Raw genomic sequence first — 27,697 nt, forward strand, 5'->3', positions numbered from 1 at the left:
CCGGCTGTTGTAAAAATAATAATGGTCTTGGCTGGCCACTTGTTGTGAAATAATGAACCTTCTGCATCTTTATAATATTATTGTAGGCATTCTATAGAGCACCCTAATAAAAATGGATGGCCAACTAAATGAGAAAAGGCTGCTGCATTGTTTTATGAGGCAGTAATCCAGTTCCAGAACACATATATTGTAAACCCCAAACCAAAGAATTTATATGAAGAACACAACACAACTTTCATGTTATTGTTTCCCTGTTGCTCTTCTATATGCTTTTACAGATGTGTTTTCAGAATAATTAAAATCTTAAAGTGTTAGCAATGGAGCAGAGCACATTTATGTCTCACGAGTGCTGAGTGCCCCAAGCTGTTAGGAACTTTCCTATAAGGAAGATACTTTATGTTCACATGTATTGGTTTGCCCCTTAAAGATGGGAACACACAGATCTGAAAGCTCAAATAGCCTAGCAGAAGGCCACTGTCTGGGATGTAGAAGGTCTTGGGTTTAAATCCAACTCTATCTCTTGTCCAGTGTTTAACTTGGAGAGTTTCACTCTCCTATATCCCTTCTCCCTTCTGTGTCTTGGGAAAAAGACAGTGCTAGTCACATTTTCAAGACTGAGTACAAGCTTGCATTGAAACGAATGGGTATTTTTTGCAAAAGAACTTTCAGTGTGGATTAGCACATTTCTAGCAAGGCAAATGCCACCATGACTTTGGTAAAATCACCAGTCTCCTCAACACCACTGCTGACCCTGTGCCTGCAAGTGTGGCTGATTGCTTCCCTCCATGACAATGAGATCTGCAGGTAATAGGTTTGTCCTGCTTACCTACACCAAGCTTACCAAGCTATTGGGATCAGCAGGCTGTTTTCTTTGCTCCCGACTGCTCATCCTGCTGCAGGATTTAGTAGCATACTTTTATGTTTTCAGCTTCTCAGGGATAACTGGTAGTCCCCGTGGAGCAGAACCAGTGCAGCCCAGCTCCCCACAGATCAGGGCTGTGTGGTCAACCTTCAGCTACAGTGGAAGCTTTTCCTGAGGCACAAGCAACTATGAGGTCTCTCAGACAGGTGGATTCTCTAGTAATGTGGGTGTTCCTAAAGACATGTGTTCATATTACAGCATTCCTCCTGATTACATCAGGTTCTGGGTCTCTCCCTATCCATATGCTGATCTCCATAGAAATTATTTTTGAGGTCAGAAGCTTCTGTCAATTTGTTTGAAATTTGTCCAATGGGTAAATAAGTGATTAGAGGGCAGAACACAAACAGATGGGGAAAACAAGAAAGAACGTTTTCTTTTCTCAGAAAATGAATTTAAAACATTATCCTATCACAAGGATAAGGACAAATATCTTCAGAATCTCTCTGCAAACTCGCCTGCCCTGTGAATAAATAATTCCATTTATTCCTGTATCTGTCAACTAGCCAGGTTTCAATACATTTAATACACGCCATGTTTATTTTCTATTGTTCTGCTTTGTTAGTAAAAACATCATGTGGCCCAAATCAAATGCCCAGAAAAGACTATCACTGAGACACTATTTCCTCTATTAGCTGAATTATAACCTCATTAAAAAAAAACACACTAGTTTAAATTTATTTTCTATAAACAGGTGCTAACTGGTGTTACTTACATGAACCAGATTTAATCCGTCGTTAACACATGCTTTTATTTGTAGCTTCATTATTACTTCATTATACCAGGTTTCCAATTCAGTTCTAGCAACTAAACATGAGAAGTAGCAGACTTTGAGAATTGCAATCTCTTCACCAAGTCACAGGTGAAGTGAAATGACTCGACACCTATAAATCTTGTTTTCATTTAGGTCAGATGTAATTTCTGAAGGTTTCTCAGGATCTTTTTTATTATTTATATCTCATACAGAAACACAGACACCTGTAACTGTGTCATTAGAAACCACATCAGTTTTCACTACTGGAAATCATGTAAGAGACTCTGCTATGGGAACTTTAACAGAAATTGGAAAGCAGCTCCCTAACAGACATGGCATTTTGTTTAGACTTAGGTGGGGAAGAAGAAGAACCATTTCCCACAGTAATACAGCCTATTTGTGACACAGGCCCCTCGTCCTGTTTCTTCTGGACAGAACCAAATGGTCCCATTACGTGACTACCTTTAAAAGCTATTTTGCAGCAGAGGTCAAGGATCACCTGTGCCTGACAGCTGAACTGTACTTTAGTGTTAGCCACGAACCCTAGGGACTGAAAATGACTCACAGTGGGTATAATCTGAAGTTGCTCAATACAAGTACGTAAGTGCAAGCATAGGTGCACGTCTGTTTGCTTGCACACTGCAGTCATGACTCACTAATGCTTCCTTTTTCTGAGAAATGCTAGAAATAACCTGCACAGCCTAGGGGATGAACGGTGCTGTTAGTGATTGCTCAGCACAAATCATTTAGGGCTCTTTCCATAGCTCCAGGATAAGCGACTTCCACTTAAACACTACTATAGCTCTCCCACTGCCTATGGGGCAAACCAGCCTATGATATGATGGCTTGTTTTATTGTATCAATTTCTGATTCAGTGTTCTTTGGCTTTACTGTAACCAATTGTCTGTGCATTTAGAAATTGGAAGATGCTTCTTTCCCCATCTACTCTTAACTGGCTCTGCAGTAATAACAAAGCATGATCTTGGACAGTTTGCTATGTGATTAATAGCTGTTCAGATTGCTTTGGCAGTTTCAGTGTATGCTAATTGGGTTAACAAGGTACTAAGTGTTCCAAGGTGTTACAAATGTGTTGTAAAATCAAAAGCACTGCTGTTAAATGCACTCATTACTCATGGTTTTTACATTTTTTGCAATGAGCCTACTCCAGAAGACAGTATTCTGCCACTCTTCTACAAAGACATTAGCACAACAGCACAAAACGCATCTTTAAGTGATATCATTTCATTTCTAGAGAAGGAATCTCAGCCAACTGACTCCCTGGCATCTTTGGGGAGTGAATCCTCCTCAGCTGCAGCTGGACAATCAAGTCAGTGGGCCCTTTGCCACAGGTTGCTCTCACCAGCTCTTCTCAGGCAAGCAAGACACATTTGACCACTTGGGCACAGCCAGACTCCCAGAGGACTGAGGACCTGGTGGGGCTTTGCCTATCCCTCTACTCTGTGAGGGACTCACATCCACTACTTGAGGCTGTTGCTCACTGTTATCACTCCCTGCTCTTCTCCCTGCCTCAGCCTCTAGGCTTTACCATTCTCCTACCCAGCTCTTGCTATCCCATCACACTGCCTGATAGTGCTTCTGATCTTTGCCAAATACCAACCATGATGGTCAGACCAAAGGCCTGCTACAAATACCCTGTGCTCTCCAGTTTACAGGTGGACAAAACAGTGGACAAAACAGTCACAGTTCAAGTCTACAGGACAGACCAGGAAGTCACAGTATCACTAGCTCCCATTGCCCATCTGGCTGAACCATGCCCAATTACCTATTGACATAAAACAGAGGTTCACCTGATACCTTCTCCTCCTTCTGCTAGTTCTCTCTTACTAAAATTCACATCTCATCATTTCTGGGTAACTGAGCAGCTCATTATTTACTGTCCTTTCTCTTCCTGTTCCTTTTCCTTTCTCATTACCATAAAAGCCTTACTCAACAATGACATTTAAGTTGCCATTGATTTCTGCTGTATTTGAAGTCAATAAAATAAAATAAACCATACATCTTTACCTGATTACACTTTGTGACAAAAAGTCCCTGCCTGCAAGTACTATCGAGCCCTATTGACCTGAGTAACTTTGCCAGTAATTTCTTTCAGCCAAATTGTTGAATGAAATTAAAACTAGATGATGGGACTAAAGCACTTCACTGACTAACATCACTAAACTAAGTTCCTGACAACAAAGAGGCTGAATTTTATGTCCTAGGTGTATGGAGAATTGAAGGACAGGAAATTCCATTTTCTTTAAAAAAAAAAATAAAATAAAAAAATAGGAGATGTACTTCACACTACACAGCAGGTAGGAGAATAACAGATGAGTATGAGAGATCGGGTAAGGAAATGATCATCTAGTCAAGAGTTTGTTTGCATAAGACTTAATCACCCAAGAACACACTTAAGCGGAAGCTGGAGAGGAGGTACAGTTTCCCACAATGACTTGTTCCAAGGAAGAGCTAATTGTAAAAACTTCCAACACTTTATGCAATTAACACTCTTCAATGGAAACAAGTGTGACAGCAGGAAGGAAATGTTTAATGTTTAGACCTAAAAACATGACTTCTCCTTGCTTGACTGGAAGATTAGTGTTGGCTCAAAGGCATGATTAGGCTCCTAAAACTCTCTACTTTCAAGAATAAGGCTCAAAGCTATAACCTGCTTGGGAGGCAAGACAAATTCAGGTCCCACTGAAGTCAGTCCTCACATACTTAAAAGGCATAGGGTTTGGCTTGGACTCAACTGGTTTCCAAAAATGGAGGTGGGAACACACAGGTGTGATGGGCAGCTGAATCTAAGACAGCTCCTATGTCCACTTTTACATAACACTTACACAAGTGAGTTCTGTATTTGCCATATTCCAATCAACCAAAAGAGAAAACATCTACTTTTCTGCACCAAAAAAGTAACCGTGACCAGTCACACATACTCCCCTTCCAACAACTCCTGGAATAACCACCTGCATGAACACATCACAGCAGCCCATAATGTTAGGTCTAACCTGGCAATGCAAAAAAATAACTTGTCATATCGACCACAGCTCAGCAAACAAAGTAGGTTCAAATCTCATTGACTCCAAAGGACAACAAATATATGCCCAGCACCGAGCTTATATTGTGCTGAATCAAGGCTACCATTCTGTCTCTCTGCCCGCTGCTGGTGAAGCAGTTAGGCCACCTGCCCTACCTGGTGAGTACTGGATGTGCAAGGCAAGCTCCACATAGAGTTGCTTCCTCCAGGAGAAGCCTCCTGCTCAGCCACCATTGCCCCTGTAACAAGCCACTGGGTTATGCAGGAGGAATGGTTGCCCTGGATAATCTAACACACCTAACCCTTTTGGCTCCAGCAATTTAAAAGAAATGCAGACAATTTATTTAATCCTAAAATCCATCTTGTTGCAAGAGTTACTAGTCAGGTAATGCTGTGTATAACATTCCAAGCATGGTGCTGTAATTAAGAAAGCGTTTAAATAGAGGAGTTTGCAGCAATGTTCGCATCCAGCTCCAAGATTCACTTCATTAAAAAACAATGTATTAATCTCCACTGTTGTATATTTTAAAGACATGAAAAACAGATTCTAAGAGCTTCTGAGCACTGCAAACTGCTTCCACATTTTGAAAAGAAATAATAACATTAAATGGGCTTTTTAAAGGCTTCTCCTTCCTTTGCATGTTCTCAGTCTTACAGCACATCTAATTTGGAATGTGGCATTCAGCCCCACGGAGTTGGTTTTTTTTTTCTTCTAAATAAAAAATGCTTCCAAGAACAAATTAGGGCTCTTGCTACACTTCCAGGCTTCTGGCTAAACCTAAAAAGTGTCAAATCAAGCCTCGCCCAGTGATTTCTTAAGTATTTCAAATCATTTCACTTTGCTATATTTATTTTCTCCTCTACAGCAGAAAGAAATTTAGCAAGAGGCCCAATCCGTTGTGATTAAAAAGAGCTAGAAAGGGTTTTAGCTCTTGCAATAGTATTTTATATTGTTTCCCATGAGGGGAATTACCTCCATTAATAGGGACTGCAAATCTCTGTGTTCTGGGACATTAGCCTCCCTTATGCTTGTTCCTGAAATGAAAGAAGACAACTAAAATATTACAGAGCTGCTTTATACAGCACATATCCTATTAAGTCACTTAGCCCTAGTCTTTACATAGGGATGGAATGCCCAGAAGAATTCTTTGGGGAATTTCTCAGCTGTAACATTGCAAAGGAAAGCCATTGTTCATTAGGATAAATTTTAGCAGTTACTATATTAATCCCATCACCAAAAAAGCCAAGTTCATGGCTGCAAGTGGCCACCTTTCAGATCTACACCCTGGGAGGCACATCCTGGTTCTCCTGCAAAGCAGCATTGCTGCTCTTTCTCTCTCATGAAACCAAGGGCTGGGAACCAGCAGATGGAAAATAAGTTGTATATTTGTTTAGAAGACATCCGCTTCAGCCCAGCTCTTATTCAACTATTTTTATTCATTTATGACTCTCCTCCAAAGGGAAAGTGTTTTGTTCAAAGGCTGGAGGCAAATCCTGCTACTATAGAAACGAAACCCCAAGAGCCAATGGATTCCTGAAGGGCTGGAGGTGTTGTGGACATATGAGATTGTCAGAGCTAGGTATTCACCTGGTGTACAGTGAGGTGGTTTCCTTGACCCTGTAAGATAAAACTGACTTACATTTCATCCTGTGTTATCTCTATTTCTTTAAATCACTTACCTTTTCTGCCTTGCATCTCTGACCCCAGCAGCTGCCTAACCAAGTGAACAGCTCTCATCATCCCCTTCCTCTTTGCATTATCACATAACTAGTTGCATTTCAGCTTCAACAATGCTATTTTTTTCGTGGAAATGAGCAGCCAAATGCTCATAAAGAACACATAGGCATCACACAATGAGAGGGTCATAAAGGAGCCACTTGGTGCGCTTGAGAAAGGGCTGATTTTTAAAGTCCTTTCTCAGTTCTCAAATTGCTCTCCTAGAAAGCTTTAAGGGCAGAGGTTTCATCAAGGCAAAAGGTACCAAAGGTTCACTTGCTGGGGGGGAGGGGGCAGTGGGAGGTGCCATACAACTTCAGTATTGGAAGAGTTCCTGCATGTAGCAATGAAACCAGAACCTCTGAAAGAATAAAAAAACTTGGAGATTTCAAAAGATAGCCCACAAAAACCAACCCCTGATGACCTGGTTCCCACCTCTGCTAGATTTCAGCTGCAGAGGGAGAGAGACTACTCAGCCATCACAACAAAAAAAAAGTCTAAGCAACAAAAAGTGATTAATGAACCACAGTCCCAGTCCCTAGACCATGCCCTGCAGACAGCAGCCGTTTAGGCAAGTACAAAGCTGAGGGAAGGTGTCCCCTGGCTGGGACTGCTGCTGGGAGACAAGGAGGTAGCAGAGACAGGGTGCTGACAGCCTTGCAAGCACCCAGCACAACCCAGTAGATTGCACAGAGGAGGTTCCCCAATGATATGCAGTGCTTAGATGGGAAGGCAAAGACCAGCCAGCTGAATGCCACTTTTTCCATTTTGTATGTAGCAGCAGATACAGAACGTGGCCCTTTAGCTGTCTAAAGAGGATCGGATAAATTGATCTGAAAATCAGCTCACACTGCATTATCTGTAGCAAGCCAGAAAGCTGAAGTTTTTGTGTGTATGTGTTTCAATTTACTTTCTTCTCTCTCTATAAATGTCACACTTCTAACCGATGGCTTCACAACTCCAACTCCAATTTTAAAGGAACATCACATAGTTTGGTTAAGGAAAGTGTTCCTCCCCTTGGGTTGACCCCCTGCTGTCCTCTTCTATTGACTCCTCAGGATCACACAGTAAATATCAACACTGGAAAACTTTTAGAACTAATAACGCCAGCAGAGGCCGAGAACTGTGGGGCACAGCTGGTTCCCACCCTCAATTCTTTCCGCAGCCTCCGCAATCTGAGAAGACTCAGCACCTCAAGGGATGGTGCCCTAAAGACAAAACAACAAACCCAACTGCCTCTTGTGAAAATAAATAACCTCCAGCCGACACACAGCTTTTCTCCACCAGAGTGGAAAATATGCATGTGTGGTCCAGCCATGCTCTTGCAATTATTGTTTATTTGCAAGTACGGTCAGGAAGGGATGCTGTAGTGTCAGGAAAAATTAACCCATGGAGAAAAAGGGTTGTGGAGTTGTGCCATACGTTTCACACCCCTCTGTTTTTTCACCCACACACATTTGAAGAGGGTGAGCTTGATTTTGATTGCTGGTGAGGTTTAAGATAATGCAAGATCCAAACAGAAAAATAGAGTTGGTCTGGAAAACAGCAGCACTGTGATTCTGGAAACCGAGGCTTGAGGGAAGCTTTTGGATGTCTCTCTCTCAGTTGTAGCTTGCCAGTAGCAATGCATGGATGTGGTTTACAAGGTGGAGAGAATGCTGACTCCAAGGCAGGGAAGTGCCTCTTGGGGCATCCTGCAGGAAAAATACTTGGCTCCAGAATAAATGCTGCCTCAGATCACTGAAAAGGCCATGAGTTTGTGAAACAGCAGAAGCCATCAGAACAGTCCTCCCTAACTCAAAGCCTTTTCGTCCCTACTTCACCTAGGGGTGACAAGAGGTAAACCATTACTGGGATCTAAGGGGAAAGAGAAAACAAAATAATGGTATGTTGTGTGGCCTGATCTCTTCTTCTGGTCCCCTCATATCTAATATCTTACAAAAGCTCTCACCCCTCTCGGTTGCCTGCTCAGCTCCGTGTTTCCCTGTGACTTGCCCTCCATGTTCTTCTTTCTCCTTCTATTGCCTCCTAGTCCAGTATCTATGTTCTTGAGATGCTTTGTGGGCCTCCATGATCACATTTATACTTGACCAGACAACATACAAAGACTGAGGTAGACACGGCCTTCCTCAAAGACTTAAAATCAATTAACTCACTTTCTTCTACCTTTTGCGCATAATCAGGCCATGCCACATGAGAATGTGAGAATGACTTTTATGCATGTGGGTGGAGAAATGGTTACCAGTAGAGATCAGCCTGACAAGAGGAAAAGTATGAGCTGAGACAGTAGGTTGTGAATTTTTTCCAAGTCTTGAGGCAAGTTTCCACAAGAACTGATAAATTCAGTGCACAAAGAGTCAGTATAATCTGGACAAGGCCATCAGCACACACTACAACTGGTTGTATCACTCAGACTACATTCAAGAAGGCAGTGACTGCTGTATGCAGATGGAGTTATCCACTTGATGAAAGCAAGTACCTTCCAAGACTTTCTGAACACCTAAGAGCTACTGCACACCAGTACAACTCTCCATTCCTGAATTAAAAGTGTTATAAATATTGGGTATGATCTGTGTTCTGACTCAATCCACCAACATGAAGATAAAGGGAATCAGCAACTCTTTTCTCTTTATCCTCTTCCTTCACATGTGGTTTTGTTTCCAATACCAAAGCTCTTGCTAATAGTAACTTTGAACTTGGACAATCTCCAATGTCCTCTAACGTCCTTGATCAATGAACTCTAACAGTGTTGATCAAAGACCTGCTAACACTAATTTCTGATTACACAAACTTCTCTTCCTTTCTAGATATTCTGTATTATCCCTATACGCCCTTTATAGCTGCAACCATGCTGTTCCAAGTTCTTCTAAGTTTCTTGGACAAACATGGCCCTTTACAGCTAATACACTTTCACCACACAAAAATGATGAATTCTAAAAGGAAAAAAAAATCTTTGCCAAAAAGAAAACATATTGTTCCTCCAGAGGGATATATTTAAGATTGTACAGCCAAATCAAACAAACATGCCATAATCACCAGAATGAAACCTCAGAAACGACTCAAAACAACAGCACAGCATAAATAAATATGAACTCCAGTTCTTTGAAGAATGGGAGGAGAATGATCAGGTTTAGATGAGGAACAGCTTCTTGCTTAATGGCAACATTGAACGTAGAACTTGAAATGAAATAAAATTTTAAAAAACCCTCTTCATTAAGACGAGTTCTGAATCCTGCTTCCTTCTTTTTTCCTAAGTCTAATACTTCAGATGATCTAGTGCCTTGCCCAAGAATGGCTACAGAGACAACCCCAGAATACTGATGGACAATTCAAATTCTATTTCTGTCCTCTTTTTTTTTTCTTCTTTTTTTTTTCTGTTTTTTTCTTTTTTTTTTTTTTACCATATAATCTATACACTTTTAATTAACCCTTTTGTCCCTTCTGCCAACAGACAAATTTGCAAAACCAGCATGAGGCTGAACCAGGAGTACAAGAACAAAAGTGAAAAGGAATTGTTCATGAGGAGAAAAGGAAGGAATTAGTGCATAAGTTACAGGTCACTGAACGTGAATTTTGATAAGCAATGATGAGGAAATGGCCTTTAATGAATTTCAGTTCAGCTTGCACTCTCATTAGCATATATTTAGAGGAAAAAGGAGCTCAGCCATCTGATCTCTTAATGTATGTATTTGTGTCTAACTGTTGCAGATGGAAAAAAATACTAATTTTGATTAACATGAACACATTTTAACTGTTTCCCATTCAATCAAAGATCAGTTCAGAACCAGAAGTCACATGCAGTTTCTAATGTAACATAAATGGCAACAGATCTTTTGACATCTCATTCTTTGAAAATCGCAGCACATTTATAAGTCACACAACAGCTGTTCTCTCTTTGGAGCTGAAAAACAGAATATCCTGTAATTCCTCTGTGCAAATCAATACTTTATTTTAATCCTTCTATTTTAAAATGTACTAAACTTGGGTTGCACACGTCTTTGAAAAAAAAGATAGGGATTTTACTGCACTTCCTTCCTTCTTATTCTGTTTTGATTGCATCAAACTGATTCACTTAAACATCCCCATAACTTAAACATCCCAGTAACTCAAACATCCTCTTTTCTTCACAGCAGGCATAAAAACTGGGTTTTTTTTGTTGTTTGGTAATATAGATGTATTGATATGGAGCACGATTTATTTCCTGCCATTTAATGCCATAGTGTAGCTCACAGCTGAGTTTCAACCACCCTATACACCTTAAAATTACAACCAACCCATCTAATCAGGATCACAAGCTCTTTAGAAACATCTTGTGATACAGAGATACCACATTTGCTGTGAATTTAGGATACTCATTATATCAATTAAGACAACCTTTAACTGTGTGCCTTGAGCCTCTAAGGGGAATGTGCTCATCAGCAAGTTAGTATAGAGTCTGAGTTTCACCCTGCTTGCAGGAATGGAAAGGAGATTCCAAGTGGGCTGCCACAGGTGTTGCACTTAAGTACCCTTGCGTGTATGTGTTGACCCTCATTGTTCCTAGCTACCACGTACTCAGGAGACTTTCAGTCTGAAGGAGTCCCATCCCCTTGTTTTACCACAATGGGACTTGACTTACATTTTCAAATGTTACTGAGTTACTTATTTTCCACCAAAAGATGCATTAGATTGAAGTGATATAAGAACAGGACTGAAAGCAGACTGAGTGCTGATTCTTATTTCCTAAATGAAAATAATTGATGAAAATCAATATAAAATGTTCTTTATGAAATAGACAGCAACAGAACTGAAAACTTACAAAAGAATGCACTTTATAAAAGAAGTGGAGTGCACCTTATCTGCCTTGGGAGTAACTGCCAGTTATGCACGGAGGAAAATGCTGAAATTTTTGAAGAATCTCTTTCCCTGCACTTTCAGGGTCTTTCAGTTGTATCTCTTCTCAGCATCTGATCACTGAACTGAATCTGGATTAATATCTGCAGCTTTTTATAGCTGCAAATAAAAAACTAAGAGAGGTGGTAAGAAAATATCTGCTTCTTCTGTACTGAACTGGAAATAAACCTCTGAGTGTTGACCAGTTACCCTTCACAGGCCACCAGAGAAACAATCAACTTTTGGAAACAGAATTGTACTCAAATATTCAATTCAAGTATGTTGAGAGCAGAGGTCCCACTGAAGTTCACCTGCACTTCAGGAAGTCTCAGCTGAGATATTTAAGATACGCAGCAAATTCCATGTGTGCCTCCAATGAAGTTATTTCCCAGGAATACTACCCAATGAGCAATACAATTTCTATTCCCATGGACACTACAGATATTCCACATCTCTAGATACTAATTAATTTTTGTTCATGAAATGAAACCACAGGCTGCTTCACTGTCAGCAAACCCTCCGTAGGCAGGAACTCTCCACAGGCAGCTTGGTTTGGTTTTTGTTGTTGTTTTGTTTGTGGTTTTTGTTTTGTTTTTTTCTTTCAGAGATTATTAGGCACATTAGAAACAATTACAGAATCACAAAATCATAAAGGCTGGAAAAGACCTTCAAGATTACGTTGCAATTGAAAAGTTTTTGATACCATAATTAAAAACCTGACAGTATTCATATTTCTTTAAACGTCCTTTGAGGTGAGAAAGACACAACCCCTTGCAAAGCTTGTGCTGATGCCTTTGTTTCTGTTTGTTTCTCTTTGTTTTGGCTTAGTTGTATTTTCACAGTGACGAAGCTAGGGTTGTGTGAAACACTCACATGTCTGGGAAATGTCTTCCTAAAATTCAACTACTGGATTAAAAAAAAAAAAAAAACGGCCTTTGGTGAAATTCATCCACTGTTATCTTCTCTTAGGTAGATGTCAAGGGAATTGTCCAGACATGCAGTACAAAAAAGAAAGGGATAAGGCTCCACTACCTGGTTAAGACTCTAGACAAAGTTCCTTAAGAATTACTGTGATGTTTGTAAGTGCTTGCAAAAAGTGTGATGCTTTAAAAGCAGCTGGTCATGTTTTACTTTGTTTTTCAAAAGAACATACACACCTTTTTTTGAGAAAGCTCTTTGAAACAAGACAGCCTGTCTTTAGTGCTGCCTCCACCCACACCTGCAACAAATACTTGCTGGTGACAGCAGAAAATAAATGTCCCTGCTCTCAGCAGCACTTGCACCCTTGACAGATCACTTCTCAGAGGTAAACCACTTGATCACCTCCTTGCTGCCGGAAAAGACAGACAATATGTAATTCAAGGCAGTACTAAACTTGGCTGAAAATCAAAGTTGGTAAGAATTACATTTTCCGTTGTTTTGAAATCTGGTTCCAACCCAGGAAAGACCAAAGTTCACTTTTTCAAACTACTCAGAGAAAAAAAAGGGTCAAAGGCCCCAGAACTGTCCTGGGACATTTGCAGTTTAGGCCGTGCTGGTAAAAATGCCTCTGCTGATGAGCTGGAGATCCTATGCTCCATGCATTGTAAATCCAAAAAAGAGCTGACTGACTCCACTTGGAGATGACAGGTGAGTAAATTCCTGTAAAGCTGCAAGTCATAGCGACACGTGTACAGACAAAAAAAGGCAACATGAGACCTATCATCCAAGTCCTCAAAACAGAGATTAAGTTATACGAAGGCAGAGCATAAGCCTGGCACTGAATCTTTGAGCAAGGGACACTTCTAACTATTCAGCTCACATCTGGGGTTCAGAGTTTTCTGACAACGATCATGCAGCCAAATAAGGTGTGTATGCAGCACTTCAGTCCTGGGATGGATGGCCTCATCTGGAAATCTAAAGATGTAATTTAAACCTTCTCTGTTTGAGTGTGTCATACTTCACTCTAAGAGTCTCAAGTTTTGCTTTTTTTTCCCAAACAGTGAAAAATCTGGAATGGGGACAGGCAAGCACTGCCCTGCAATTCAAGAGTTGTCACATTTTAAAATGCTGGCAGTGCTGCGTTCCTGATAAGAAACACAGAAAAGAAAGGGGAAGTCTTTCCTTATACCTAGGAAAGAGGGGGGGAAGGGGTAAAGTGCCACAGTAATATTACTGAGCATAAATTATTAGAAAGGAGACACTGCCAACAGAGATAAAACAGTCTGATTTTATCAGATCCAAGTGCCACTTCAGTGACAGTTTCAGGAAGACATTCACAATAAAAACAAAGATAAATATACATGGATATTTTTCCCAAGGAAGAGGTGAATTTACAGTGGTCCCTGCCAAGATTCAGAGCATGAATTGAGAGGCAGTCTCACAAAGGCTAAGGAAATTTGAAGAATCTACCATTAGAGAGAGAGAGAGAGATGCCAGCTCCTGGCTAAACAATTTATTTCTTTGATAAGATAAATATTTGGTTACTACATGACAGTATCTTGAAAAGAGTTAACAATCTGTAGCTAGTGAGCACTAAAGAAGGTTAACAAAAGAGCCAAAATACATTATGTCAGGATTTTCTTTGCTAGCTGTCATGTTCTCTTTTTCCACAGGTGAGGGCAGTAAGAACCCAGTGTGACAACTGCACAAATGCTAGGCAGCGTCCAAGCAATAGAAAAATATCCTCTAGGATCATAATTCACTCCTCTTTTCTTTATCCTCACAAGAGAAAAAAATCACTTAACAGTCAGCAGTCATTTTCTATGATATAAATTTAATTTTACTTGAGGTACCATAATTCATTAGTCACTATGAAGAAGCAGACCCTCCACACAATACACTTCTGAATTCTGGCACATCACTTGCCTGGACAGGATCAGTGCAGAATAACCAGACAATACTTACATAAACGAGATCAAATCAATCCCTTCCTTTGCCCTTTAGAAAGTCACGCTTGCTAAATCATATATAAATTACTGAAAGTAAAATATATAGGTTGGAGGCAGAAATCTCTTCAAGACAATGCCCAGCCCCAGCTGTTAGACAACTATATGCACCACAAGGCTCCAGAAAACAGAAAGATTTCTAAATAAATTATCGAGATTCTGTATTTAAGTGGCTACAGATGACCCATTCCACATTCCCATGATCATGCTCTCCCTTCAACTCTGCCATAACCAGAGATAACATCACACCTTCCAACTTCCTTGCTATAATGCATAGCAGCCACTGACTGTTGCCAGAGTGACTTTCTGCTGCTTCCTATGAAAAAAGAAATGCTTCAAGAAAGTGAAATATACAACTGAGAGTTACAAAGTACTTCAATAACACTGAAGAAAGACAGAGAGCTGCTATGCAGTATTTAGTTCTGATTGGTATATCAGTTCCCTTGCTGATAACCCAAGTAGAAATTAAACTGTCAGCTCAGTCTGAGCAAGAGTGCTCGTTAGCTAAAATAATGTATGCATTTGCTTTAAGGTATTGTTTTTATTTTTCCCCTGCCTTTAATTCCCTCTTTCTAAATATGGGGATATCTCTCATCAGGTCTGCATTTTCTGTATTTGACAAAGTAATGTTTCATATTGACATAATTAAAAAAAATGTTTTTTTCCTAATATTGATATTCTTATTTCAATATTTCAAGGGGATTTTCATTGAAAGATTATTATTTCATCAGTTCCACAAGCCACTAGATCAATGGGCTTAACAAATGAGAATGCCCTGCAAGCTAGCAGTTTTTCTTAGGCACTTCCCCACTGCTTTGAATCCAAATATAAAGACTGAAATCCTGTCTGTTGTGAACTGAATAGGGCAAGGATTTCTCCCTAAGGAGAAGTTTTTAGATAATATGCAGAAGAGGGCTTACTATATAGAACAAAAGCTATCTAGTTTGCCTTAGTAGGTTACCTAGGACCTGACTTGGGTGCTCATGGGAATGACAGTTTCTGTAGTTGTATTAATTACCTATCAATTCTCTAGCTGAGTCCAGCTCATGAACCCACTTTCCCCCTTTATATAATACTTTACCTAATCACAATCTGAATAATTCTTTTTCAGTGTATGAAGTATTTGAGATTCTAGATTGTATCTAGAAAAAGTCATAGATTTCAAATGGAAAACCAAAAATGTTATGTTATCTCCTTTCTTTTACAAAAGTGCAGACCTACAGAACTTACTTGAAGTCTGTTTCTACTATATAGTATTTAATGAACATGAAATGTTTAAGCCCTTTATATATATTTTTGAGAGAAAAATCCAATAAAATTAAATCTATCCAGGACTAAGATCCAGATTTAAGAAGCTACTTAAACACGTATTTAAGAGGCAGGAGTAATATATATACATATATATATTTTAAACAGACTTGGACATTTTATTCTTCTTTAATCTGAAGAGTCTCATATAATCACCTCACCACTGCCTGCAATCAGGAAAGCCTGAATATTTAAATACTCAGTAATAGTTTTGGAGTCAGGCATATAAGCAGAAATATTCTCAAAGCAGGGTTTGCTACCATAAAGATTGCTGTGAATTTCCTTCAGTATAAAAACTAGCTTTGAATCTGGTTCTGTGTTGAGACAACACAGGGCAATGCTATAATTAACCTACAAATGTAATGTTTGCAAGAATGACTGTTGTGTCATGTCAACTCTCCACACCCAATTCCTAATCCAAACAAGAAAAAAGAAAGTGCAAAGTGCCATTAGATGGCTTTTGTGTGACAGAGCAGAACTAGGAGTCAGCTCTTCTGGTCTGTAGTCAAGTGCTCTGTTATCTGCACCAAATGATCCCCCTGATGTATGTTATGGCTAGGTTCAGATGTCTTGAGAGAAAGCAAAATCCTTGATGAATTTACAGCAACGTTATCTCTTTCCCACTTAACAACAAAAAACCTTCTGCCTTTGCAGGAGTTTGAAATGCAAAGATAAAGCTTTGCTCTAGGGTTGCTCCAGGATGAGAGAGGAGACTCACCACCCAGGAGGAGTAGGCTCCCAAATAGGTTGAAAGAAATACATATGACTTCAGGCACAAGGAGTGTTATTTAGCAGAAGTGCTACTTGAAATTGGGAATCTTTGACAGATTGTGAGATTTTATGTCTAAGATGTTGTTTGGCATTCTTGTCTGAACATTCAGCTAATGTGCTGGGGTAATCCTCAGGTGTAATAGCAAGATGTAGGTTAAGGACAGAGTGCATCAGCTGAATCTTTGAATTCTTTTGCCTTCAGAGAGCAACATCAGCTCTTAAATGCTACTTGACAATTGTTTCTAGCACTGAATTAATACACAGAAACTCCCAGTGCAGGGACCATCCTGGCACACTGCTAGCACTGCAAAGCTCTTTGCATGTGTTTGTAAATGAGGCTGCTGTGAAGAACCACAGCTTTTAAAGGCAGGTGGAGCTCTTTCTCCTGGCTCCTTTGGATGGAGATCTCACTGAGGCACACAGAGAGGTCACTCACAGAGGATACAGCTGTGAAAAAACAGCCTGTCTTTGAAATCCTGGGAATAACTTCTGAGTACACTGAAGTTAAATAGGCAAGGAAAGCACTATCTGCTGAACACGTTACTTACCAGTGCTGGCATCAGTAGCAAGTGACTTAATGACAGCATGTATGTTCCAGTGTTTACCAAGTGCTACCAACTGTGCCAAGAAACCTTAGCTAGAGAGCATGATATGGCACAGTCTTCCAGTGCTGGTAACTCAGCATCAGTCTATGTGAGATGATAAATCTTCCCAGTCCAACAAGATCCACTCAGACTATCCTAGAAGATAAACACCCTGACAGAAAAAATCCCATTTCAAAGTTGGAGAGTAAAATAACTTGGAATGACAAGGAATTGTTTCCATGTGGTGAAACGTCACCACTGAGAGTCTTGTGTCTTGTTAGGTCCTTGCACAGCTTTGGGATCTGCTAACCCAGAGTCCCCTCACAGCAGAAGTTAACACCTGGTAAGGGCTTTGTGCAAGCAGCATAAGAACCTGTCTGAGCTGAGGCTGAAGGCAGGTGTCCCTCTGTGCTGCTTCAATGGCAAGTGAGGCAACTCAGCTCCATCTCTTGTTAATTTGGGTAACATTGTGTATAAAAACTGAGAGAGAACTATGAAGTGATGTGGTGAGTTAATTTTCCTTGCAGCAAAGACACAGAAATGCAGCACTCCAGGGGCTAAATTCTCCACAGTATTATTGCATCAGCATCACTGGCAATAAGGAAACTTTCTTGCAGGAACTGCCTCCCTAAGGATGATACTCTAGTTGCTCAGATAAGCTTTAGCAATACACTGGAAATTCTTTTTCTATCCATTTAATGTATATAAGGACACACAAACACACAAATAGCCTTAAGTAAGCGAGTGAACCAGCCCACCTTAAAAAAAAGCCAACAAAATGTCATGATCCTAGAACTGATTTAGCCTTTCCCCAGTGGTAACCATTTTTTTCCTTGTATGATTTAGTGCTCAATTTCTCTCATACACATTTGCCATTCTGCTCAAACAAGGTTTTGGATAGAAATTCCTTTCTAGTCTTGCATCCTTAAACCAAATATTGCCATGCTGGGCTGTCTTTCAGGGTACAGCCTGATTGTTCCAGCCTGTCAGCACCATAGATCTTATATGCAGCCATGACATGCAATATGGAGCAGCTTACCTAGACTTTGCCTGTCTACCATAACTCATGCAACTGAGTCAATGAGCTTGGGGCAAATGAGCAAAGCTTATGTGAATGCTTAAAATTAAGCATGAGCTCAAGCACTCGGCTAAGTCAAGGCCTTTCTCAGGAATGATAAATGTGAAAAACAAGGAAAAGCAGGGCAAGTCCATGTGGATTGAAGACACAACACTTCTTCAACATCGGGCAAAGTATTTGCATACATTACAGTGGCCTTTGGATTGTGAGGATTAATACTTTTCCAATGCATATTATTGGTCAAAAAAGCAGAAACATGGGAAAATGCCTTTAAGAGAAACACAAGAGGTGTTCTTACAAACTTGATTGATTTGTAGCTAACTCCTGTTTCTGAGTTCAGCTTTCAAAAATAACGTCTGCGCTGAACCTTTCTTATGAATTTTACAACCATAAGCTTGAGTTCTGAATTTCTGAAGACACCCTTCTACCTTGTGCAAATGGCAGCATAATTAAATCCCTGACAAACTAATGAATTCTTAACGGTTCTGCAGAATTAATCCTTTTTCAAGTTAATACACCATTTCAAAACAACACATGCAGGGAATACAGATGCTCTCTTGGTGGGTATGACAAACCCCAACAGCGCTGGTAAGGTAAATTATTACTTACAGCCCATTTACTCCTACCACCAACTGCTGTTTCAGCTGAACACCACAGTTGGAGGTATCAGGGTGACAAATGCAAGTCAGCCATACTAGTGGAGCTGGGAATCTGGACTCATATTGTTTGATAAGTAAAACGACCAGTCCATACGTGCTGATAGCGTGCAGCATTCCAACAGAATGTAGCTTATCTTGGGGGCATCCATATGCTCCACCATATGTCCACGAGGAAAGGAGTCCAGAATCACAGTCTCTGGAAGGGTAGGTCTCCCAGGCTCTCAAGATATCAGCCAGGATCCCAGTTTTGCAGTATTAATTGATGAGCAAACACCTGTATTCCCTTCAACAAACTACTGATTTTAGCTGAGGGCAAATTCGGAACGTAACCAACTGTTGGCTGATTCAGAAGCTGTCTCCCACAGGGCAAGTTCTACCAGAGGAGAAAAGTTTGCTCTGGGCTGTGTTTCTTCAGAGCCAATTCAACCTCTGTGTATTAACCACAAAGAAGCTGCAGCAACAGAGATGTTACCATGTAAAACAGTAGTACCAACAAGCACCTAGAAAGAGACTGGATTTGAATAGCCTAGCACAGGGAGATACAAGCTTTGACTCACTCAGCAGAAGACAGGTTGCTTTATTTTGCCTTCTTTTCTGCTCTTCATTTGCATTTTTCTGGGGGCAATTAGCTGCAGTGTATTTTCACATTTCAGTCCTACCTTGTCACTGTCGACTGTGTTCTGTGATGTCCTGGATGCAATGGAAATGGTGTCAGGTTGACTGCTGCCATCTCCTTGGCTGTCTGCGTCATCTACTCCATCTCTGCAAGAGACATAACAGGGAAACAACAATGCTTACTTAACCCACCACCTTGGAACGTGCACAGTTTTGGATTTTGGATCCACAATTGTTGTGGATTTGGGAAGTGCTGAGTCAGCATGTCAGAGCCAGCTTTGTGCTAAAATTACCTCACTGACGCAGCCCACGTTGCTTATGTAGCTTGCAATTTAAAACTATGTCACCCTTAGATATAGGGTTGGGATTAGCACATAATCACAGTGTTTGTTGCTGAAAACAGGATGGCTGCTGCCTGCATATTTACAGCATAGTAGACTCTGGTGTTCAGAAATAGTGCTGTAATGAGGGTGTCAGGCAGAAGCTTTCCCTCAGTTGGAGTTTTGCCTTAACCAAAGCCATTCACCCCAGGCTACATGTGACACTGAAGGAAAGGATATTTCTCTTGTTTCATAGAACCACACTTCAAGGATTTAATACTGAGCCATAGGAGTTGTATCCAAACAAACATAAATAAAGACAGTGTAGAGCTCTATGAATCTACCTGTGTCAGTGTGCTAACAGAGGGTGTTTTCATTTCTTTTGCTATATAGATATAGTTCTCCTAAATTTTTACTGGTCTTTCAAAATAAACAATTAAATAATATAAAATACACATTGAAAGACAAAGAAAAAGAATTAAGATCCCTGTAATGTACTTAAAAACTCTTGTACTGGTGCATGGCCCCAGGAAGAAAATGTCTGGATCTCTGACTTGCTACAGATCTCCTGGGTGACCTTGGTTACTCATGCTTTGGATACCTCTATAATACAGCCTGAAGTAAGAATGTGATAAAACTTGATGAGGATTAAATGGAGATGCTCAGATTACATGTGGCTTTTCAAAATGCCAGCATGACAGCAGAAGAACAATTAATTTTCTATAATTTCTGTTTAATCTAGAATTCAAATAAGTTGACAGAAAAATTAATGTTACTTCAAAGGCTAAAATGAGTTTTTATTTGATGATGAAACACAGATTCTCCACTGGAATAATGTATTATCATGACCAGCTGTGATTTTCATTGTCCAACAATTCAAAATGACAAACGGGAAAAAAAAAAAATCTGTTAATACTCAAATGCAATGAAGCAAATTCTACTTTGGGAAAGAAACATAACCTTGGACTCTGAAGAATCTTTACTGTCCTTTTCTCTCCAATACTTTGAAGTACTACAATAAAATACCTTTGTATGTATATCATAGAAAAGAACCATAGAATCATAGAACCATTCTGGTTGGAAAAGACCCTTGGGATCACCAAGTCCAACCATCATCCCCACTCTACAAAAACCCTCCCCTAAAGCACATCCACCAACACCACATCCAAACAACCCTTAAACACATCCAGGGATGGTGAATCAACCACCTCCCTGGGCAGCCTATTCCAGGGTCTAATCACTCTTTCTGTGAAAAAAATTTCCCTAATGTCCAGTCTAAACCTGCCCTGTTGCAGCTTGAAGCCATTCCCCCTTGTTCTGTCGCTTATTACCTGTGAGAAGAGACCAGCACCAACCTCTCTGCAATGACCTTTCAGGTAGTTGTAGAGACTGATGAGGTCTCCCCTCAGCCTCCTCTTTCTCAAACTAAACATTCCCAGCTCCTTTAAGCATTCTTCATAAGATTTACTATCTAGACCCTTCACCATCTTCCTTGCTCTCCTCTTGAGGTACTCACTCCAGCACCTCAATATCTCTCTTGAACTGAGGTGCCCAAAACTGGACTCAATACGCCAGCTTTTTGCTATTTTTACCAAGACAACATATAAAACCCAAACATGATGAAAACTGCTTCTTAGTAAAGTAAGAAAAAGTGAGTGAATCCAGGCAAAAGCCCACAGCCACTCCACTGCTGTTGGTTGAGAAAATACTAGTGATTTCACATTGTATGGAATGACTGAGGGTACCTTCTGCTGTTGTTTCGCTGCTTTGCTGGTGTCTTGGGGAGCTGAATTGGCTCCTTCAGAGCTCCCTTCAGATGGATAATCCTTTCTTGAATGACTTCCCGGATATTTTTGATCCATTCCTGTTTTGTTTCAATACTGGATGCCTAAAGTTCCACAAGGTAGAAAGACAGACACTTTATCATATTCCCAGCGTCTCACCTCCTATGTAAAAAAATCGTGGTTGGCTGATGAAAAGGCATGATTCACTGTTTCTCCTCTCTGCTGTATTGTTTCAACTGCTGGAGTACCTGGTAACCCCAGGAGAACTGAGGTATTTTTACCAAATGTACTCGGCAAGCAACAGTAAAGCAGCTAAGTTCTGGATAAATATACTTAGTGCTAGCAATACAGCACGCTCTGTGGAGGGGAAATAGGTTATCAGTGCACAGCTGGGATTTCCTCAGGCAAGATAACTACAACATGAATTCTTCTTTAGAAACTCACTTGACAGAAATGGCTGTCAGCTCTGGAGGTTTGAGGAATAGGTTGATTGTTGGTAAGTCCAGTGGCAAAAGACTTAGAGAATTACACCTCTCAGCCAAATGCCCAGAGACGTGCCCTGTGTCAGTGTGCAGCTCAACCCAGGTTGCAAGAGGAGATGCAATTTCAGCAAGGCTGCACAAATGCACTGTCTTGATTCATACTGAGGCCTTAAAGCTGAATTGCTCCTGATGCAGGCATGACCCTGCTGACAGACATGGAAGCCATGCAAATACGAGGAAGGAAGAAACTGACCTTTCTTTTAGTGCTCCCAAGGCCTCAACTAGCAGCTCTAAAGGCAAAGAAAACAAGCAGAATACACTTACTTTCAGCACTGTTTTATTGTCTGAAGATGGTGTTCGTCCAGACCACAAAGCAAATTTACATGGATCTCCTTCAACGTGTTCAGTCACTCCCAGTTCTGAGGTCTAGTGGAGGAGAGATGATAAGAGATTTCATATATATGAAGCCTCATGAGTCTAGAAAACTTTACATTTATAGGGAGAAGAGGGGAGGCAGGGGTGGATAGAGGAGTAAAATCTTGTATCTGTTTTGCTACACACAAATAAAAGAAACAGAAAACCACCAGGGTATGGCGAGGAAGTGAATGGCTTGAGTGATCCTCCTTGCATTTTCCACCCACCTTTCATATCTCATTATCTTAAACCTCTCCAGACTCACTTCAAGCTTGGCTTCCAGGTGAGCCCCACAGGGCCCAGAGCCAGCCCTTCCAGGTGACATGAGTATCCCCAACCAGCATGAGGATATGAGTATCCCCCAAACTCCACCTCTACCTACAAGAAACACAACACCCAGAATATTTTCTTTGCAGCCACACCTACCAGTAACTTGTTCTTGTAAACATATTTTGTGTGTCCTGAAGAATCTTTGATCTCTTTGCTAAACACCAAAGAGATTTCAAAGAGAAACAAATGCCTCTCACGGCCTTTCCGAATGAGAGACTTGGGATCCCACACTTGGAAGGAATCCTGAAGAATCAGCTCTCCCTGGACGTCCAGGTTCTCATCAAACCCTAAAACCACAAAATACATTGGCTTGTATTTGTTCTTGGGACCAGTAATTCCCAGAAACACCAGAGCATAACGACTTGAAATAAAAGGGTCTTTCTCCTTTTTTATGTATATTCGGAAAGGACATTAATCGGCAACTATTGCTCTAGTGAAAATACTTTTTTTTGTTCCCTACTGCAAAGATTATTTCACCAGAGACAAATGTGTCATATGTATTAAATGACACTGCTGCTGAAGTGTAGTAGTGAGTACTTAGAGATAAAAATTATAAAAGCTTTAGTTACTGGGCAGAGAACTGTAATGCAAGAAACTTCATGCACGTCAATTCAAATTCAAACACATGTGGCAACTGGAAGTGCCCCATCAGACCATGATGCTTTCAAGCATGGTAACCCAACCTTCAGGGGCCTGTGACTTCACAGTAGTGGCATGGGGGAGCTAAATCTATGAGAGAGAGATTTGGTATGGTGTGTGAGACCAGCTTTCTAGGAGGAGTTTCTCATCTTCCAAGCTGCATGTCAGAAATCTCCACATGGCTTAAGATTGCAGGAATCCCTCCACAGAACTGCCAGGTTTGGGGGACAAGGGAGTCCCTAGTGCAAGGTGCCCTCCAAGCTGCTGTGCTCACACCAAATTGCCCTAGGAGAACAGCAAGCAGCCCTGGCTCCTGCTCCAAATATTGAGGAATAATGATTTGTTCAGAAGACAACTGTCCAAGTGCATGTCTGCCCTAACAAAGTCACCTTGCTTCTTTATTATTGCATGGTGCTGGTCATCTCATGGGGACAGATTATCAAGGCATTATTTTGGGAAACCTTGCTTTTCACCAGACACCACAGCTAAAACCATCTTTATAGTGTTTCTACCTATGGTGGGTCAGTTTGTCACCCTGCAATTTTAATCACCTGTCTTAACGTGCTGCTTAGCTACTGGCACCATTTTAGAAATACTTTAGATATCAAAAAGCCAATAAAAGACTTAACTTTGAGGCAATACAATTATTTTATATATATATAGCTTTTAATAATACTTTAAAAAAAGATAAATCTCTAGGATAATTTTAGTAACATTTTGAAACACAAGCTGTTTGGACTCAGAAAACCAGAACTTTTCCTTTTGAAATGTTGAGACAGTATTTAGAAATGTTTTCATCCAATAATTATTATGGCTGCCAGAAGCTAAAAATGATACTGTTTCACAAAGGTTTTGTTTTTGTTGGTTTCATTAAGTGAGACTGTTTTAACTAAATATATATATACATTGTATATGTATACAGACACACAGTTGTACGTGTATATATATATATATATATATATATATACTCATATAAATACATACATACATGCATAAGATATAAATAAACACCCAAAACTTCCTGGCCAGGTTTATTCTTACCAGACTTTTAAAGAAAGACCAGAAAGGAGCTAGGAAGTACCTCAAAATTATGGTCAATTAACAGCACTGCTACAGCCAACCTGTGCTAACTGTCTACACAAGTTACAAGAAGGTGCTGCTGACTGAGGGATCCCTCCCCTGCCCCAGCCACCTGCCCATCTGCTACCTTCCAGCATGCTGACGTGCATTGCATCGTTGGCCTTCTTTGGGACACTGAGCATCACTTCCAGGCCATCTTTGAGTTCTCCTTTTCCCTCCTCGCAGCAGGTTAGAAGTTCCTAAGAAGCAATGCAGAACAGCTATAAACGGACTGACCAACATGCTGGCTTTGCATCTGACTGTGTTACTTGGTACACACAACTGCTTCTCTAACAGTGACAGGAGAAAGCTGGACTGCATCAAAACCTGCTGTGGATGCTCACAGACAGTGGTGATGAAACAGGAATGACTATAAAGCAAGACAAAACAAGGTGCCCTTGAGTAACACTGTGCACCCCAAAGGCTTCTGCTGACTTATGCCTCTGCAGCAGATATCAGCCAGTCCAGCTGTGCCAGCCAGGTTGCAGGGACCCTGGCTTCATCCAGCAGTACCAGTGAGTGCTGGCAAGGCTGGCAGCATACTGTGCCCAGGGTAGGGAGGTCCCTTCAGGAAAGGTTCATCTGAGGAGGAGCCCAAATTAGTGTTTCAGCCTTCCCATTACCAGATGGTTTGTGCCGTCCAAGCTGGCTGTGCCACAGCACTTGGAAGACTTCAGTAAACCTGAGTCTTGTACCAGTAAACTGGTACAAAGCACAGATTTGTCAACACATTAAATGTGTTGAATGTGTTAAATACCTTCCTAGTTCAGCACATCACTCCTTTGGTATATACACAGGAAAATTTACAGAGATGCAATATCTGGTCCTACTCTTTCAAAATCAGAATCTGTTTCTTCCTTTATTTTCCGGTTATTGTTTCTTCTCTGGTTTACTAGTTTTGAAGTGTACAGTGGCTGGTTAAGCTGGACCTAAAATTCACCTACTTACAAGGTATTGCAAAAACCTGTAACCAATTTGCAACAGACCAACAAGGTAATTTAGGGGTTTTTTTAATAGGAAATGTTAATGTTTCGCTTGGAAGTCCTTTGCTTTGTATATGAAGCTTTTCCCTGTTTTTCAAATACAAGTGTCAGCTCCCAAATGGAATCTAACACCAGTGAGAGTCTCAGTCAAGAGTCAGTGAAATTTCCCAAAGTTCATTACTGCTGTCACTGAAGCCTTTAATCAAATTATTACATGTCACAAACTTAGCAAAAGCAAAGCAAACAATCCTGTCATCCCTTCACTTTTCCTTTCCCTCTTCTTGCTTTTTAGGGTTAAGTCCACTGGGATAAAAAATAAACCCTGGTTGAAAAAGGTGATTAACTTTTTACTGTGTTTGTTTATTTTTTTCTCCCATTTCTATGAGTCTCTTCCTTTAAGACACTCAACCTGATTTCACACTTTGTTGCCATGTTCAGCTTGGGCAGTAGGAGTAGCAGCTCAACAGTCGCTGCTTAGAGATCATGAACAAGCAGCTCCCTAAAGAATAAGTTGACTCATCACACCTGGGAACTGCTCTGCATGAGCAGATTCGGGCAGCTCACTAAAGTACCTTCAGTAGGAGTTGGTATTTTGTGATCCTCTGGACAGGCTTGATTAAATAAGAAGAGATAGAGTTGGCCAGACCGTGCCTTTGCTGAATTTCCTAGAAGAGAATAAGCCAGCAGTCAGTCATGGAAAACTGTTAACCCCCTGCCAGGCAGAATCACTCATAACTAATTTTAGCTCTGGATCTCTACACTGCTTTGTTAAGTTTCTTAACTCTCTTTAGGTTCACATGCAAATAACTGGTTTCAGAAAGGCTGGTAGAATCCCTGCAGAGTCCCTCTCAAGCCACTTATGCTGCAGGGGCCCTGTGCAAGTCAAGCTAGGGCTTTGTTGAGTAAACTACACAGATTTTGATTTAAATATGACATATCTGTCATCTCAACTGGTTCCTCCTAGCTATGAAGGCTGAAAGCAGAGTCTTAACATTCAATTAAAATGGAGTGACATTAAATTAAATTGCATGCGTAGGGTGTAATTTAACTGTCTAAACATAAGAATCTAGTACTGTTTGAGAGCCCTGGGGTAGCTGAAATATCCACATGGGAGCAACAGGTCTGACACAGTACTGACAGACTTACATTATTCTGAGGTGGCATCTTGGGGCCAGGAGAGATACTCTTATTATACAGCACTAATACTTCTGTTTTGTCACCTGAATCTCAACCAAAATGCCTGTGCTGATCAGTGTGATTTGCTCATGAACTTCTGGAGACACTGCAGATAGGTACCTGGTAAGGTCTGCAAAGGGCCCAGATGCCTCCTTTCAGCTGGTTCCAGTGAGATTTAGGAGCTCCTGAAAATCCTACAGGACTCTAATGCACAGATTTAGCCATCTAAAAGACTTCAAACTTATCCCCTACAGGGCAAGATTGTCTGCTGAAATAGAACAGCTTGGAATTCCTTCTATCTCTGCCAGGCCCTGGCCACACCTCCCCTTGCTCCCAGCCATCAGGAAATCCTAGGTTCCTGAGGGACCAGATGAGGAGGGGGAACAGGGCTTATCTCCAGCTACTGGGTGGTAAATTTGAGGCTACAGAAGCTACGAAGATTAAATGGAAAGAGCTGCCAAGAATGGAGATTTTCTTTCTGTATACAGTCTGATTTTCTGCTAAGTACTAGGGAGGTTATTGGGTTTTTTAGCTCCAGTATTTATCTTTATGCTGAGACAAAAAATAGCCACTTTTCACACAATGTGCCAAAAGGTTTGGTTCTTTTCGTTTTCATTGGGTTTTTGTTGTTGTTTTGGTGTTTTGTGTTTGTTTTGGTTTTTACTAGATAAGTTTGTTTTGGGAAAAAGAATCTCTGGTGCCATGAACAAAACCAAAAAGGGAAATGGGCTCTGTGTGGGGGTTAATGGAGTTAACAGGAGGCTGAGTCACGGCTGGCTCCAAACAGGGGCAGTGTCTGCAGAGCACATGCCTGGGACTCAATTAGAAACTGCAGAAGCCAGCGAGACCTCGACCATGCCTGTGAACTTCCTGGAGCTGGCTAAGCACACTAATTTTTATGGGATCCAAGAAATGAATTTAGCCATATTCCTTCCTCTCAGCTCTCTGAATAGCAGAGCATGTTCCCAGCAAGAAGCCTCCCCATCAGTCATTCCTTGCTCTGCCAGGATGCTCCCCAGTCAGACACTGCAGAGACAGAGTATGTTGGTGGAGTGACAACCGGCACAGGAACCAGCAGCAGGGAAGCAACAGCACTGCCACATGGCAATCAGAAAAATACTCTGCTGGAAAGGGACCTTTTCCCTGCAGCTCCTCCCTCTGGTCCCTAAAGCCTGGAATAAGTGGAAAAACTTGGCAGAGGAAATG

At 40.8% G+C, this 27,697-nt stretch overlaps 1 protein-coding gene across 9 annotated transcripts in view; it reads right to left on the reverse strand.

Annotated features, from left to right (window-relative positions):
• Positions 1 to 27,697, reverse strand: part of KALRN (kalirin RhoGEF kinase) — a 500,706-nt gene that overhangs the window by 112,953 nt on the left and 360,056 nt on the right. For all 9 annotated transcript variants that reach the window (XM_051624220.1, XM_051624222.1, XM_051624223.1 and 6 more), the window contains exons 28-33: positions 25,888 to 25,980; positions 24,421 to 24,532; positions 22,671 to 22,861; positions 22,155 to 22,256; positions 21,310 to 21,452; positions 19,289 to 19,391 (exon numbers count right to left, since the gene is read on the reverse strand). In XM_051624220.1, coding sequence (XP_051480180.1) covers positions 19,289 to 19,391; positions 21,310 to 21,452; positions 22,155 to 22,256; positions 22,671 to 22,861; positions 24,421 to 24,532; positions 25,888 to 25,980 — 744 coding nt within the window. The remainder of the gene's footprint in view (positions 1 to 19,288; positions 19,392 to 21,309; positions 21,453 to 22,154; positions 22,257 to 22,670; positions 22,862 to 24,420; positions 24,533 to 25,887; positions 25,981 to 27,697) is intronic.

The sequence above is a fragment of the Apus apus genome, chromosome 6 (genome assembly GCF_020740795.1).
Source record: "Apus apus isolate bApuApu2 chromosome 6, bApuApu2.pri.cur, whole genome shotgun sequence".
Taxonomy (NCBI): Eukaryota; Metazoa; Chordata; class Aves; order Apodiformes; family Apodidae; genus Apus; species Apus apus.